The sequence below is a fragment of the Salmo trutta genome, chromosome 2, assembly GCF_901001165.1.
Source record: "Salmo trutta chromosome 2, fSalTru1.1, whole genome shotgun sequence".
NCBI lineage: Eukaryota > Metazoa > Chordata > Actinopteri > Salmoniformes > Salmonidae > Salmo > Salmo trutta.
Window position 1 is genome coordinate 54,295,267 of NC_042958.1, and position 17,439 is coordinate 54,312,705.

Consider the following 17,439-nt stretch of genomic DNA (forward strand, 5'->3'; position numbering starts at 1 on the left):
CCATCTGCAGTTGAAATGACTTAACTACTCTGAAAGGAGACAAACTGTATACAACTTTTCAACAATAAATCCTTCAGTAAAAAATGAACACAGATTTTTCTAATGAGCTTTTTTTGTTGTTAAAAATAACATTTTTCTGTTTTAAACATCCCTCCCACACAACTAAAGAAACATATGTTATACATCGTCAGGGACATGATTCAGTCAAGACATTTCCTTTGAACATTCTCCTAACGTAAGCCTAACTCTAAGGTCTGGCCTTAGCAACGTGAGACGTCTGACTGATGTTACGCTGTACAGGGCATCCTTAGTACCAGCTTTGTTTGGTGTTGGGAGCTGACTGATACTAAATCTCCCTATGTCTTTGACAACATAGGGCTGAAATTGAGCTCTATGAAATACCTTCCATTTCAAAAATATGTAGAACTCATGAGAGACAGTTACTTCAGTTTCAGTCTTTATCAATGATTCTCTAAGACTTTAAAGTAGGAAAACAAAAACACCTTGAAAAATGTATGTCTTACAAACAAAATGAATCCATCTATTGGGAATATGCTCCTCTGATACTGCTCTATAGATATGGTTGTTGTTACAGTGGTACATAACAGTTGGTGTTCTACATTATGTCTCTATGGTGCATGGCCATCTAAGAATGAACTGTGGAGAGACATCTTTTATTTCGGCACTTAGAAAACAATCACAATGAATTTGCGTCATTATTCATATAGAACAAAATTTACAAAGCCATTCAAACAGTCGTTTTTTTTTATATCATTTTTTTTATCTCTTTTTTTTTATTTGTAACTCAACTTCAAAAATTGAGAATATTCAAAATACACTTTTACTTCACTTCGTTCTCTCAGTATTTACAAATATATACAAGTAAAATTTGCTGTTCTTTCGACGACGTTGGTTGTTCAACAGGTAATAAAAATCTCTTATTTTTCTCGTTTGTAGACTTTTCATATTTTTTTTCTTCATATATTTTTCAACAATCCCCCAGAATATCAGGTGAGGGGAAGGACATGTGACATTGAGATGGCACTATTAGATGGATGTACTGTGGGTGGACTCAATGGCTTCTGGGATGGGTCCTCCGGGAACTCCCTGATATGACATTGGCATGGGCGTCTTGGCGGGACTCTGTCGGAACAGCCCCCCGTTGGGAGCTCTGTGTTTGCACTGAATGGAGGGGATGGTGGAGCTGCTGAGGGGGTGGTGGGGGAGGGTGCTTCCAGGGCCCTGAGCTAGTGTCCGACCCAGGCCCCCCCCATGACCCTCCCCTGGGAGATAGGCGCTCACAGACAGGCCCGTGCCCGGGTAGTCCCGCACAGACTCCAGCTGCTGGCTGGGCTGCATGCTGCCGATGTCCAGCGCAGAGATCTCGATAGACGGGCCGGGGATCTGCTTGTGTGCCATGTCCTCGTCCATAAGACTGTTCATACGCCGATGCACCTGTTCCAGATTCACCTCCTTGTCCTAAAGTGTGTGAGAGAGAGAGGGGGAGGGAGAGACACAGAGGCTGAGATGGGCTGTTCCACAGTGGGTTTCTCAGGCTTTTCACCAGCTCCATACATTTACTTCCACTCTCCCTTCCTTAGTTTTTTTGAGGTGGTTTGTTTCCCAAGCCTCTTTGATTGTTTCACTCAACATGCTTATTGGGTAATGTCCGTTTTAAGTGCCCAATTGGAATTGAGGTGACTTAATTACAGTTGTATAGAATGTGCACCTTGAAATCAAACTTGGCCAGTGGACATAGACAGTTTGATGTTTAGTAAGGGGTGTCAAATCTTTGACAGACGACACTAATACTGGAGCCAAACCACATCCTGACCTCTACTGACTTTTCTAGGTTGCCATGCAACCTTAGGCTTCTGCGAAACCACTCAAGCATTTGTGCACAGGAAAAGTAACCTAAGGATATGAGGCATTTCTGAGGCTACAGTAAGTGCAATGTAACATATTACATGCCACATTAAGACGGTTATAAATTAACAACACATTGCTGATGCTACAGGAAATATAGTACATTGTCAAGTTGAAGTATTATATTAAGTGCCTTATTAAGATGGTCATACATGTACAACTCATTGCTGACGCTGCAGTATATTGTTGCAAAGTTGATGTAATATATTGGTGTCCCATTAAGATGCCCAAACATGAATACATGGGCTTCTACAGTGTTCTTTAAAAAAAAGAAGATATTATTTGCTGACAAAATAGGTTACATCGGGACATCTAGATAGAGGACAAGAAGCGTTAGGGTAGCAGGAATCACTAGTCAATCAGGAGAAGAATCCTTGCACTCGGTGGCTACATTAGGCTACTTTGTCGGCAGACGCAGCTTGGCTCCAGTAGTGGTCTGACAAGACGATTATATTAGTTCAATTACTGAATATGAAGACAACATCCACGTTGATCCCTATGTGCAGCACATATACAACACAATACATTGCAGAGGTTAAGCTTCTACATATGGAGGACAAGCCCAACCAATGAAAATAATACATGTTTTGGAATGATGACATAATCAGAAATGTGAATCTACGATGACGGGTGATGCCTTGTTATTCTATGCTCATCTACTACATGATCTACACGTGAAAGAAATATTTGATTATATTGCACACTGGGAAATTAAGAAGTCCTATATTTCAATCATCTTTATGTGATATTGGAGAGTAGGAACAAGCCTACATGCAATTTTAGAGACTAACCTAATGCACTGGAAATACTATGCAATTATAATGGATGTTGTTTGGCAACATAGATGCAGAAATACTTACAAAAAAACATTTACTCCTCTCATACTGCCAGACTGTATGTGTTAGAGTTGAATAATTTAACCATCAGAAGACATGAACTTTCAATGAGATCAGTGTTGCGTCAAACCGCGTAACTAAACGCCACTGTGATTCTACAGCGCATCGACTGCTCTTCCTCTTGTCAATACCAACTGCCTGTCAGAAGCACATTCTACCACAGCCTCCCAACTAAAAGCAGAAAACAAAGTCTTCTAGAGGAGATCCTAAACGTTACTAAGCCACTTAATCCATCTTGATACATTAGATTCCAGTCAAACAATAGTGTTTCCCACATCAGTTTGAACCTTCTGGAATGTACAAATATGTATCTTGATATGATTTGTTCTGAATACTTTATCAACAGAGACGTCGATTATAGGAATTAATTTATGACAGTATCAATCCAGTATCATAAAAAACTCCCAAAGCTAATTAAAACATCTCAGCCAAGGCTATTGTTTTAGCAGACTGGCGCCTCATTAAAATATGTTTATAATCTCGCTGCATTGGCGGCACGCCTAAACAAATACTTGCCTCAAATTAAACCACCGCACCGGTGTTTTAATAAGTGTGTTGATTTAAATTGAGAGGAAATAACACCAGGCTCTACGGTGTGAAAGCTTTCGTAAAGAAGAAACAACTCTTAAAACAAAACTATAAAACCACTCTATCCATCCATGGTGAGCCTGACATCGTTTCAATGACTTATCTAGGCTTGAGTAGGCTGTTTTCAAAATGTCCTCCGTAGGTCCTGTATTGTGGTTGTTTGTATTGTGGTATTGTAGCTGATCTCTGTATCTGTAACATATTCTATACACCAACTGCGTCAAACTTTACGAACACATTTAGAGATATGTATGCATATACAAAGGCCGTTATCCGAGTCCTGCACTGCTTATAACAACTGTTATAACGCACTGTCTATAGTATAAGGCACAATAAAGCGTCATAATGAGGTAGTTCATAGAAAATGTCACTGAATTAAATTCCTCTTATTCCCCATAAAATGTTTCTAGGTGAGGGTGACAGACAAGCCCTCGTCATGCATCCAACCATTACGAAAAAACTACCCAAAAAAGGAGAAGGAACAGAATAAGAAAATAGGAGGATTGCCAATGATGGGAAAGATGGTGTTGCGGCGTTTTAGATCAAGATGGCCCCCCAAGCCCAGTCGGACAGAGCAGAGTGCCCCTTTAATGCAGCAGCACATATCAGATCTTAGGAGCTCTATTCTGACCTGTGTCAATAGCTTCTGCTTCATCCCAGTCTCTTTCTCTCTCTGTCCAAATGTCCTTCCTCCCTTCCGATGAAGCAGTGGTAATCTCATTATATGTCAATGGACCAGAAACCCTTGCCAGTCTGTAATCCTTAGTAACCTGCACGAGATCATAGAACAGTCAAGAATAAGAACGGATGGATGTCCACATTGACATATAATAGCAATAAGATGTCACACAGTGAATTACTAGGGATTATAAACTGGGTGGTTCGAGCCCTGAATGCTGATTGTATGAAAGCCATGGTATATCAGACCGTATACCACGGGCATGACAAAACATTATTTTTACTGTTCTAATTACGTTGGTAACCAGTTTATAACAGCAATAAGGCACCTCGGGGGCTTGTGGTATATGGCCAATATACCATGGCTAAGGGCAGTATCCAGGCACTCCTCGTTGCGTCGTGTTGAAGAACAGACGTTTATCCTGGTATATTGGCCATATACCACACCCCCCTGTGCCTTATTGCTTAATTATGGACTGGGTTGGACAGATACAGTGGCTCTTATTGCTGTGGGGTGACGCATGCAAGCGTCCAGTTTCTGCTCAAACTTTAGTTTAGTTAACTTGTCTCATGTCATATGCACGGGAGAGTCACTCATGTGAGAGGTCTTGATAGACATAGAATTAGTAATTTAATAGGATCTCTATGTTGGTATACATCATGTTGACATTATCGTAGTAACTTGAGTGGATTAAACTCATAAGAAAGGCTTAAAGTGAACTGGCATTGATGCATAAGGTGTAATCAGTGCAAATCAGCTTAGCAGGCACTTATCTGGTGAAAGTGTAACGAGAATCAATGAAAAGTGTTCTCTGTGGTAGGCAGTGTGAATGTGTTTACAGTTTAGGGTAAGGAAGCTGTCTTGGTAATCAATGGGTTTTGATTATTTCAGGAATACTAATTTTACGGGGAACTTAAAACAAAATCGATACTGACGTCTTCTCATAAATGTGTTATCCTGAAGGCAGCTAAAGGGTTTATTGATGTGATTAACATACATCAATGAATATGTTCAAATTCAAAGAGTTTTGAAAAATACCAATAATCCAGATGGAAATATTAGTAAGAAAATGATAAAGGGGATTTGTCTTCATCTGTGAGCTGTGTGAGGTACGTAAATTCATACAAAAACAGATGGATTTGGTTTCAGAGAATGGGAAGGTGATAGATAGGGGGGACCAAATTGTATTTCAATCTGAGCACAATCTACAACTGTGTGTTCAGTAGCTCCACTAAATGGTGGTCTGCAGCTACAGTAGATCCTTAAAGTAGAGTGTGGTAGTGTCCTCCCCCTGTTGCCCTGTCCTCCGGGCTCTGTGCTCGGTCACCTCTTTGGGCTGCTCTTGCCCGCAGCGGTTGCTGTTCCACCACATCTCCAGGCCAGCAACCAGGCAGGCCAGCAGCAGTCCTGCAGCCAGGACGCAGAAAACCCCGGCAAAGCTGTGTAGCTTCAGGGACCGCCCGTCAGGCGTGGCGTTGGAATGGCTGTTGAGGTCGCATCGGCCCATTCGAGGCCACCACTTCTGCTTCAGGATGTCCAGGTCTCCTTTCTCCTGCAGCTCCAGGATCCTGCATTGAGGGGAAATATTTAGGTGTAAGAGGGTCCTAAAGTCCTTATTTCTAAAATCCTTTGTGTAACAGCCTTCAAACTTAGTACAACAGCAGGAAGCTTTCCTGAAAACAGGCTGTTGTACTAAGTTTGAAGGCTGCTAAACAAAGGATTTTAGGAATAAGGACTCTAGGACCCTAGTTGCATTATAATTACCATTTGTATGCTATCATGTCACTAAAGTAACAATGAAAAATAAACCTGCTGTATCTTCTGCAGATTAAAGCATTAATTTGTGACCATTCCCACAGCACAGTGTTTTAGTGATTTGTTGAATTATGCTTGTGCAGTGAATTAAACCCCCACAGTAAATTTCATTAAATGTCAGCTTTTGTAGTCCTTCACTGACACAAATTAAATCCAAAATAAAACAAGAATGAAGAACTGCTTAATTAAAAGAAAAGGAGCCGTGGCGAGGAGGGAAAGACCATTATCAGAGTACCGCCCCGTGGGCAAACAGTCATTTCTTAGATGAAAAGGAGCACATGGCGAATTTGTAAGGTTATGGATAGACAAGGGCGCTGAGGGAGGGATAGAGGGAGGAGAATGGATGATGATGATGATGGGACAGGGGACGGTAGGAAGTAAGATGAATCCGTCTCTGTAGAGGAGATGACTTCCTGGTTCAGCCTGTTATTACCCCCTAAGCATCCCAGCTGTCCTCAAAGCACATTACCATCCCACCACCACCACTATTTCTGTTAGCCCAGGATTTCCCAGGCAGATATTCATCCAGGCCATTATGAGTAGAGACAGGGGGACCGTGTTCAGTTCAGTGGGGATAGGCATTATAGGAGATCTTCCATGGAAGGACCTCTTTGCTTAAGCTCTGACCCCGGTCTTCCCCTGCTATGGCCCTGCATACTAAGTGTGCACTCCGAAGAGCCCTGATGAAGAACACCTCGGAAAGATTGGAGAGGATGTCAGTGTTCCACCACATTGACCTCTGGTGATTTATCAAAGGTGTGGCTTCCATGAGCCCCAGATCAAACCTGATCTAAGCATGACTAGCTGGTTGACACTGGTTCTGCTTTGTAGAAGGATCATTGTCCCTATCCTAAGACTTGTGTTTTAGTCACTAGAACGGCAGATCTTTCTGATTGTGAAGTTGGGATGGCACTCAAACAACAGAAACTGTTTATTTTCACTGAGTTGAACAGAGTTAGATTTCTTAACTAAAGCATAGTGTGACTAAACATTTTGGGTTGTTTTCACGGAACTGTTATTCGTGAGAAGAATCAATACAAGATATGTGGGAACGTAGTCAAGACTCAGGGATTTTGGGATTCATTTTGGGGATATGCTTGGCCAATATCCTTGGCCAATGCACAGTCCTAATTGGTTCCATGTGATTATGGAGAGATTTAGACAATCAGCATCTAAAATCTGCCGGCTTCTGTTATCTTCGCAATGGGATCAATTTACAATGGTTAATACAAAGGAGAAAAAACTGCAACTAAAAGATCAAAGATTTTCAAATGTTGTTAACATTTCAAGACATTGCCTAAGTATTTTGTTAAAATATGAATCATTAACCTTTTTCATGGAAATAATTAGCAGAATCATGTTAACTCATATTGAATAATTCCTCTAACTCAGCTGGAACATAAAACGTGTCCATGACTGTAACCTGGACTTATAGTAAAAAAGTTAAACTTGCCTTAAGGATAAGTTGCAGTGATCCCCTACTCTGTAATTCAAACACATCATGTGGCTCCTCAAGGGTAGTTTAGTGAGAAGTAATAAAAAAGAATAGACCACATTCTAACTGTGCTGCAATGTATACATCTGATAATATATAATTGCATGGGGAAACAGCATTAGAAGGGCATTAAAATCATGCATTAAACCTCTGTGAATGACAGAACTGTAGTAACTCCCCAGCTAACACATTTGGTTCCATGGAAGTTGTTCGAAAGTATGTTTTTGGTTTCAACCTTGGTTGTGGGAACAAAGCCATACGTTTCCTGACGGGTAAAACGGAATTTAAAAAAAAACCTTCTGACAACAGAAGTGAACATTTTGCCTCTTCTGGGAATGTTTATTTTTAGGTTGCAGGGAGGTTCTGAGAACATTTTACTCTGGTTCCTTAAAAGTTGGCTGGGAGGTTTGAGTAATGTTCTGAGAAGGAAATTATTTGGAGGTTTTTGAATAACTTCCTTAAAAAATTCACTGAATATTTCAATAACACTTAATACCACTGTTAGCTTATTTTGGTTTAACTTTTTGGAACTCCAAGCACAGCTAGGACACATGGAAATGAATTTCATTAGGTATTAATCATTCAAAAATATATTTTTTTTTTATTGTGACACAACATCAGATCGATTTGAAACTATGATCTTATGTTCTCTATCCATGAAACGAGTCCATCCAGGATGGAGCTAGCATGCATGTCATGTTTTTCATGTTTTTTGTCAATTTCCTTAAATGTGCTAAGAATGTCCCAAAGCCAAGTAACTATCCTGCACCATTCCAATAAAGTTGCAGTAAGGTTGTATGCAAAATATGTTTCTCAGAACATTATGTGCTAGCTGGGTTCTAACCTTTATTAAGAGCATTTTGACTAGTGTTTTTACTACAAAGTGAATTTATAAAAACATTGTCTTAGTGGGCCTTTCATTTCCTCATCAAACTCCCTCTAAAATGGATGAGTATAACCACCGAATGACCTCTCAGCCAATTACAGCCTTCAATTACCTCAGGCGCTGTCAACCATCAGTGATTATGTTTATGACTTTTATGAAGCAGAGAAAGTAATTAGGATTCAAAGTAGGTGTGCGTTAAACCATATGCACTTAAGACTTAGGATATTTCCCGAAGGGGATGAAAGGAAGAGATGAGGTGATGAAAGAAGAGGTGAGGAGGAGAAGATACTGAATAGAACTGATGATAAAGTGATGGTATATCATTAATGCATAAACATTGTAATGAAACGAGGGAGTAGCACGAGGTTTCGAGGCCAGAATCGATTTTCCAAAGCCGGACATGTTACCTCTGCTCTGAGAAAGCTAGTTCCCTTTGGGGGAGCAATAATCATGCTTATCAACGCCAGGGTCGTTACAATATAGATGGTGTATAATGAGGTTGGTGTTGTTGCTCACTTCTGGGAGAAGAGGTCTCTGTAGGGACTCCCATGCTGCATGGCGATGCCGTAGCCTTTGCTGCTCATGCTGTTTCCTGTGACGGTGATGGTGCAGTCATCGTCCGTCAGCGCGGCGTACTCCACCACAGCCATGTCCCACAGGAAGGCATACGGGCCCTTCTTCGCCTGAATAGGAATGACAATCAATGACCCTGCTAATGATCCAGATGATATACATGCTGCCTATACAATAACATTGTTTTCCGTGATAGAACCTAAAGGATGATAAATGTCAATGTGAAGTCTGGAGAAGGCCGATACAGTGCATTCAGAAAGGTAATCAGATCCCTTGACTTTTTCCACATTTTGTTATGTTACAGCTTTATTCTAAAATGTATTAAATTGTTTTTTTCCCTCATCCATCTACACACAATACCCCATAATGACAAAGAAAAAACAGGTTTTTAGAATTGTTTGCCAATGTATTGAATATAAAACTCAGAAATATTTGACTCAGACCCTTTACTCAATACTTTGTTGAAGCACCTTTGGCAGCGATTCCAGCCATGAGTCTTCTTGGGTATGATGCTGCAGGCTTGGCACACTGGTATTTGGGGAGTTTCTCCCATTGGATGGGGAACTTCGCTGCACCTCTATTTATAGGTCTCTCCAGAGATGTTCGATCGGGTTCAAGTCCAGGCTCTGGCTGGGCCACTCAAGGACATTCAGAGAAGCCGCCACTCCTGCATTGTCTTGGCTGTGTGCTTAGGGTCGTTGTCCTGTTGGAAGGTGAACCTTCACCCCAGTCTGAGGTCCTGAGCGCTCAGGAGCAGGTTTTCATCAAGGATCTCTCTGTACTTTTCTCTGTTCATCTTTCCTTGATTCTGACTAGTGTCCCAGTCCCTGCCACTGAAAAACATCCCAACAGCATGATTCTGCCACCTCCAGGCTTAACAATAGGCATGGTTCCAGGTTTCTTCCAGATGTGACGCTTGGCATTCAGGCCAAATAGTTCAATCTTGTAGCATCTTGTTTCTTATGGTTTTAGAGTATTCAGGTGCCTTTTGGCAAACTCCAAGCGGGCTGTCATGTGCCACTGAGGAGTGGCTTCCGTCAGGCCATTCTACCATAAAGGCCTTATTGGTGGAGTGCTATAGAGATGGTTGTCCTTCTGGAAGGTTCTCCCATCTCCACAGAGGAAGTGGAGCTCTGTCAGAGTGACCATCAGGTTCTTGGTCACCTCCCTGACCCTTCACCCCTGATAGCACAGTTTGGTCAGTCGACCAGTGCTAAGAAGAGTGTTGGGGTTTCCAAACTTCTTCTTTGAAGAATGATGGAGGCCACTGTGTTCTTGGGAACCTTCAATGCTGTAGAAATGTTTTGGTACCCTTCCCCAGATCTGTGCCTCAACACAATCCTGTCTCGGAGTTCTACGGAAAATTCCTTTGCCCTCATGGCTTGGTTTTTGCTCTGACATGCACTGTCAACTGTGGGATGTTATATAGACAGGTGTGTGCCTTTCCAAATCATGTCCAGTCAATTGAATTTACGACAGGTGGACTCCAATCAAGTTGTAGAAACATCTCTGTCACGTCCTGGCCAGTATATAAGGTTAATTGTTTGTAGTTTGGTCAGGGCGTGACAGAGGGTATTTGTTTTATGTGGTTCAGGGTGGTGTGTTTGGTTTAAGGGTGTTTGTTTTAGTAATTCCGGGTGTTGGTTTGTTTAGGTATTTCTATGTGGAGTCTAGTATGTCTGTTTCTATGTCTGGTGAATTGGTGTTGGGACTCTCAGTTGAAGGCAGGTGTTTTCTATCTGCCTTTGATTGAGAGTCTCATAAATGAGGGTGTGTTTGTGTTTTGGTGGGTGATTGTTCTGTGTTCAGCCCTAGGCTTTGCCAGACTGTTTTGTTGTTCGTTTGTTAGTTCTAGTAGTTTTGTTATTTTGTATTCAGTTGTTTTTTGTAAGTTAATAAATCTAAATATGAGCATACACGTACCTGCTGCATTTTGGTCCTCATTCACCAACGACAGCCGTGACAATCTCAAGGATGATCAATGGAAACAGGATGCATCTGAGGTTTATTTAGAGTCTCATGGCAAAGGGTCTGAAACCTTATGTAAATAAAGTATTTCTGTTTTAATACATTTGCAAAAAAATCTAAAAACCTGTTTTTGCTTTGTCATTTTGGGCTATTGTGTGTAGATTGATGAGGAAAAACATTTATTTAATCAATTTTAGAATAAGCCTGTAATGTAAAACAATTTGGAAAAAGCTAAGGGGTTTTAACACTTTCCGAATGTATTTTATGTGGGAACGACTGTGAATATAGTATCCCAATTCCATGCAAGTGTAGGACTCTAATGAATATGCAGTACCTTGGTAAAACAGACGCACTTCAATCCATTTACTGTATAGGTTTCTTTTCTAGGTTGATTCTCGTTGTAGACTGGGCTATTTGTTAACTTGCGTTTTTGATACAAAAACCTTTTAACTCAGAAACAGAAGGTGATGTGTGTTTTGATGTTGTCTCCACATAATTGCTACCTCTTACTGCGCTCTCTTCTTTTGTGAGTCCTCAATGGACTGACCCAGAAACATACTGCTACAAAGGCACACATTGTCTGTTGACAAATACAAATACATCTGCCGTGCTGCTAAAAGGCTCAGTTGGCTGAGTTTGAGAAAAAAAGCCTTTGTTTTGCAGTATAAAGACTAAATTTGACAGAAAAAACAGCACCTCTGTTTCCCTCCTCTAGATTGTCAGAATAGCTGCTGGTAGCTAATTGAAATTGACTGCATTGGAGAAAAGAAAAGACAATGCAAGAATGCTAATTAAAATGTGTACACAGACCGAATTCGAAGACATATGTCATAGTACTTCTCAGCATATGGGTAGGCAAAGTGCTAGTGCTGTTCTTCCTTAGCTATTTATTACAGGCAGTTTATGAGATTAACCAGTGTAATTGGTACAAATGTCACAAAACAGCACTTGCAGTTTATTCAGACTGACAGATAGTCAAAGACAATGTTGAATTTGCCTGGCTAATTGGTTTTGAAATATTGTGGAACTACAGGCGCAGTATTGAGTGAGAACAGTATGACACCATACTGTGAAATGACAATGAAACGACAATATTATACTGTTTTCTCTTTTCGTCGAAATCCACAGTAGCTAAGCAAAACTACCTAAAGTGATTGCCAGCCTGTACTCAGGAATCCTCTCCGTATTGGCATATACCTGCCTTGTCTTTGTCAACCTACCTTGCGGATGCCCTCTGAGGGACTGGACACAGAGTAATCATGGCCGTTGTTCTTACTGATGGTCCTCCACAGCTCTGCGAATGTGCTGTCCTGCTCCAGAGGGTTGGTGCCCTTGTTCTTGAAGTAGTCGTATACGGCTGAGTCTCTCACGGTGCCATAGGACACGTCCATCTGCCTAGACAGGTCCTGGAATGTCCTGTAGAGACATAGAGGGAAGAACACAGAGAAATACATCAAGTCAAATGTATAACAAGACAGATATTGTATGTACAGTAAAGTACACTGTTAAGTGTAATAGTAGATTTTGTCAACTTAACTTGATTTCCTGAATTGACATATTTCAAAGAAACAAGTTAACTTAACTTAAGGCAACAGCTGTCACGTCCTGACCAGTAAAAGGGGTTATTTGTTATTGTAGTTTGGTCAGGGCGTGGCAGGGGGTGTTTGTTTTGTGTGTTTCGGGTTTTTTGGTTTATGTTCTATGTGGGTTTTCTATTTTTTCTATTTCTATGTTAGTTTTGGGACCGACCTCCAATTAGAAGCAGCTGGTTGTCGTTGCTTCTAATTGGAGGCCATATTTAAGTGGGTTTATTTTCTCTTGTGTTTGTGGGTGGTTGTTCCATGTATAGTCTTAGTACCTTACAGGACTGTTTTTCGTCGTTATTTTGTTCAGTGTTCATTTCTTTAATAAATCAAGAAGATGATTCACATCCCCGCTGCAGTTTGGTCCGATTATTACGACGCTTATGACAACAGCAAACATGGCATACCTCATGAATGATGGAGCGCCTTCCATTGGGCAATTGAGATATGTATTTTACACATTTCTGTTATCGCGTGACCACAGATTATACATTATATTGACCAGATCTTCAAGTGGCTGCTCTAACAATGAAAATAAATGTCTTAAAAAATGGAAGGCAGTTAGCCTGGGTACCAGTCTCTTTAGCTAATCCACTCCCTGTACTCCATATCATGTGCCAAAGACTCTTTGGCAATGACAAAGAGTAGCAAAGAGTGGAATGTTAGGTAAAGAGACTGGTACTCAGACTACAAGGCAGTCGGAGGAGGCAAGATCAATGAGAGGGCAAATACACTTGTGAACAACAGGCACAATTCCGATACAAAGTGTTTTTTCTGAAAGTTGCAGGGATGTCACGTGTCCTATTTATGTCAGTACACTTGTAATAACCTAATCATTCTGAAAGGTATATTAGATCTGATGTTGGAGTGGTGCTGGAAATGATGACTATGAAGTAGAACATTTTTGAACATTTCCTTTAAACCAAATGTTATACTTTCTCATTGACCTTCATATAAAAACTCCTTGCTTGGTGAGCGGAAAAATCGCTACCTCCGGGAGAAGACAGATTTTGGGCCCAGTTATCCCTCTCGCTTCGACTCTTCCTCTCTGGTGTGACTCACAATTGTCAGTCAATTACTATAGCTCATTCCTTGGGCCAATCAGTTTAATTTTGTAAATGCTGGATCTGTATGGCAAGACACATCATTCACCCAGGTTTCATCAAAATTGGGCCAGTGCTGTCTGAGATATTGCGTATGACTATAATACAAACGAACAGACAGATGGAGACCGATCCACAGTCTCTCCCCGATTTCATCATGGGGGACAACAAATCTATTTTGTAACAGTGTAAATTGAGGATAGGCTTATATGGATGTCAGATGTATGCTCACAGTGAGACAGCTCCAAACTGGCAGGTGGGCCAGCTGTTACATAGCAGTGCTCTGTTTAGACACTTGCTGTGTCATAACGTATAAACAGTCCAGGGGAAATGAGGGCACAGTTTTTTATGGGCATCTCTAGACAGGAAATAATGATGCCGATGAGTTGTTTGCTTATTAGTTAGTTAACACCAGAGGAAGCACAGGAAATAATTTAAGAGGCGAAGTAAAGGGACATTGTTTAACATTAACATTAAAGGTGGAGAAGTCTGACTTTTAATCAAAACCTACTCTTAAAGAAATTAATCACTTTTGTACTGGATCAGATCAGCATATCACAAAAAAGCAACAAACAATTTACACACACCTCAGTTCTCAAAAAGAGTGAGAAAAACGGATTTATGTAATGAAGAAATTAGCAACACTAAACTTACAGAACAATCAAGGAGTGTCTAGAACTTGAATTATCTTACTGTCACGCAATGATCTGTTTCACCTGTCTTTGTGCTTGTCTCCACCCTCTTCCAGGTGTCGCCCATCTTCCCCATTATCCCCAGTGTACTTATACCTGTGTTTTCTGTTTGTCTGTTGCCAGTTCATCTTGTTTGTAAAGCTTACCAGCTTTTATCCTGTCAGCTCCTGTCTTTTCCCAGCCTTTCTTTTTCTCGCCCGCCTGATTTTTGACCCTTGCTTGTCCTGACCCTTAACCCGCCCGCCTGACCACTCTGCCTGCCCCTTAGCCTGCCTGACATCATGTACCTTCGCCCCTATCTGTATTTCCGACCTCTGCCTGACCTGACCCTGAGCCTGCTTGACGTCCTGTACCTTTGCCTCTGTTGCTGTAATAAACATTGTTACTTCGACACGGTCTGGGTTTTACCTTATCCTGATACTTACATTATCCTGTAGAGCAATCTACACCCACACCTTTCTTATAGTTGCCTTTCTATAAGGTGACAGGCAATGTCAAAACATACTTCATAATCAGTTTTTTACAAAAGAGTGCTAACAATTCTAAATTCATTTGATAACCAAAGGGAGTATTCACTGAGCTCGCAAATAGATTGGACATGACTCGAAGCCTTGTGAGAAGCATTATGATGCCTTGAAAGGTGTCTGATTTGAGTGTGTGATTTACTATGCCTTCGGAAAGTATTCAGACCCCTAGACTTCTTCCACATTTTGTTACGTTACAGACTTATTATAAAATGTATTAAATCAATACAAATCCTCATCAATCTACACACAATAACCCATAATGACAAAGCAATAACTTTTTTTTCTTTTTGCAAATTACAAATTACAAATAAAAAACAGAAATACCTTAGTTACATAAGTATTCACACCCTTTGCTATGGGACTCTAAATTGAGCTCAGGTGCATCCTGTTTCCGTTGATCATCCTTGTGGTATTTCAACAACTTGATTTGCGTCCACCTGTGTTAAATTCAGTTGAATGGACATGATTTGGAAGGGCACACAACTGTCTATATAAGGTCCCGCAGTTGACGGTGCCTGTCAGAGCAAAAACCAAGTCATGAGGTTGAAGGAATTGAAGGCACAGCTCTGGAGAAGGCTACCAAAACATTTCTACAGCATTGAAGTTCCCCAAGAACACAGTGGCCTCCATCATTCTTAAATGAAAGAAGTTCGGAACCCCCAAGACTCTTCCTAGAGCTGGCCGCCCAGCCAAACTGAGCAATCAGGGTAGAAGGGCTTTGGTCAGGGAGGTGAGCAAGAACCCATTTGGTCACTCTGACAGAGCTCTAGAGTTCCTCTGTGGAGATGGGAGTACCTTTCAGGAGGACAACCATCTCTGCAGCACTCCACCAAGCAAGCCTTTATGGTAGAGTGGCCAGACGCAAGCCACTCCTCAGAACAAGACACATGACAGCCTGCTTGGAATTTGCCAAAAGGCACCTAAAGACTCTCAGACCATGAGCAACAAGATTCTCTGGTTTGATGAAACCAAGATTGAACTCTTTGGCCTGAATGTCAAGCGTCACGTCTGGAGGAAACCTGGCACCAACCCTACTGTGAAGCATGGTGGTGGCAGCATCATTGTCACGCCCTGACCTGAGAGAGACGTTTTTCTCTGTTTGGTTAGGTCAGGGTGTGACATGGGGTGGGCATTCTATGTGTTGTATATCTATGTTGTTTTTTCTTTGATTGGCCGAGTATGGTTTCCAATCAGAGGCAGCTGTCATTCGTTGTCTCTGATTGGGAATCATACTTAGGCAGCCCTTTTTCCCACAGTCAGTTGTGGGATCTTGTCTTTGTGTTGTATGTGTTTGCACACCTAGCTTTTCGTTCGTTGTATTGTTTACTGTTTTTGCTGGTTCACATTTAAAATAAAGTATGATGAACCGAACTCACGCTGCGCCTTGGTCTCCTCCTGACAACGAACGTCACAATCATGTTGTGGGGATGTTTCTCAAAGGCAGGGACTGAGACACTAGTCAGGATCAAGGCAAAGATGAACAGAGCAAATTACAGAGTGATCCTTGATGAAAACCTGCTCCAGCGTGCTCAGGACCTCAGACTGGGGAAAAGGTTCACCTTCCAACAGGACAACAACCCTAAGCACACAGTCAAGACAATGCGGGAGTGGCTTCGGGACAAGTCTCTGAATGTCGTTGAGTGGACTAGCCAGAGCCCAGACTTGAACCCGATCAAACATCTCTAGAGTGACCTGAAAATACCTGTGCAGCAACACTCCCCATCCAACCTGACAGAGCTTGAGAGGGTCTGCAGAGAAGAATGGGAGAAACTCCCTAAATACAGGTGTGCCAAGCTTGTAGCGACATACTCAAGAAGACTCGATGCTGTGTAAAGGGTCTGAATACTTATGTAAATGTAATATTTCCGGGGGGGTTTTGTATAAATTAGAAAAAATGTCTAAAAACAAGTTTTCCTGCTCATTATTGAGTATTGTGTGTAGATTGATGAGAAAAACCAACAATATAATCCATTTTAAAACAAGGCTGCAACGGAACAAACTGTGGAAAAGGTCAAGGGGTCTGAATACTTTCCGAAGGCACTGTAATTAAGCTATTCATTACCAGCAACTGTTTAGATCATATTCTTTGTTACTTTGTTACCAAAACTTGCCAGAGTAATGAAAAGGAGGTGGCATGGTGAATTAATTGTACTTCGGTTCGAAGATATGTCAGCAGTGACGCATGGCTATCTCTCGGACAGTCACCACAGCACTCAGCAGTCTATCTATGTAATGACAAGTTCTCAGTGAGCAGTGCATACAATCATTAGTTAGACAGTTTAGCAAACTGCCTGTACTCTATGTCTGAAAAATGCTCAAAGTGAAATGGTTTAAGAGTGCATCTCTGCCGCAACCTTCACCTGTTGCTTAAAATACCCTGGTTTGAAAAAAATATTATTGCCAATTTGTAATAAAACGGTTATGTATTTCACACATTACACCGGTTTTAAGGTGTCTGCACTGGCTGCCTGTGAGTTTTAGAATTCATTGTTTTTTTGGTTTTTCAATCAATCCACGATTGTGCACCCCAATACATGTCAGATGTTTTTAAGTTATGTAACCAGTAGGTCCCTCAGGTCCTCTTGCACTGGCCTTTTAATTATCCTAAAGCCTAGGACCAAGATGCACGGAGAGGCAGCCTTTAGTTATTATGCCCCCAGCCTCAGGAACAGCCTGCCAGAGAACCTGAGGGGGTCCGAAACTGTTGA

General features: G+C 41.3%; 1 protein-coding gene across 2 annotated transcripts in view; it reads right to left on the bottom strand.

Moving 5' to 3' along the window:
- Nucleotides 1-221: 221 nt before the first annotated feature.
- Nucleotides 222-17,439, bottom strand: part of grid1b (glutamate receptor, ionotropic, delta 1b) — a 414,815-nt gene continuing 397,597 nt past the window's right edge. Inside the window, exons 13-17 of one of the 2 annotated variants that reach the window (XM_029705837.1) lie at nt 12,047-12,242; nt 8,802-8,968; nt 5,417-5,657; nt 4,042-4,180; nt 222-1,479 (exon numbers count right to left, since the gene is read on the bottom strand). In XM_029705837.1, the coding sequence (XP_029561697.1) occupies nt 1,073-1,479; nt 4,042-4,180; nt 5,417-5,657; nt 8,802-8,968; nt 12,047-12,242 (1,150 nt within the window). In that variant the 3' untranslated portion in view covers nt 222-1,072. The remainder of the gene's footprint in view (nt 1,480-4,041; nt 4,181-5,416; nt 5,658-8,801; nt 8,969-12,046; nt 12,243-17,439) is intronic. The other variant, XM_029705848.1, reaches the window with a different exon arrangement.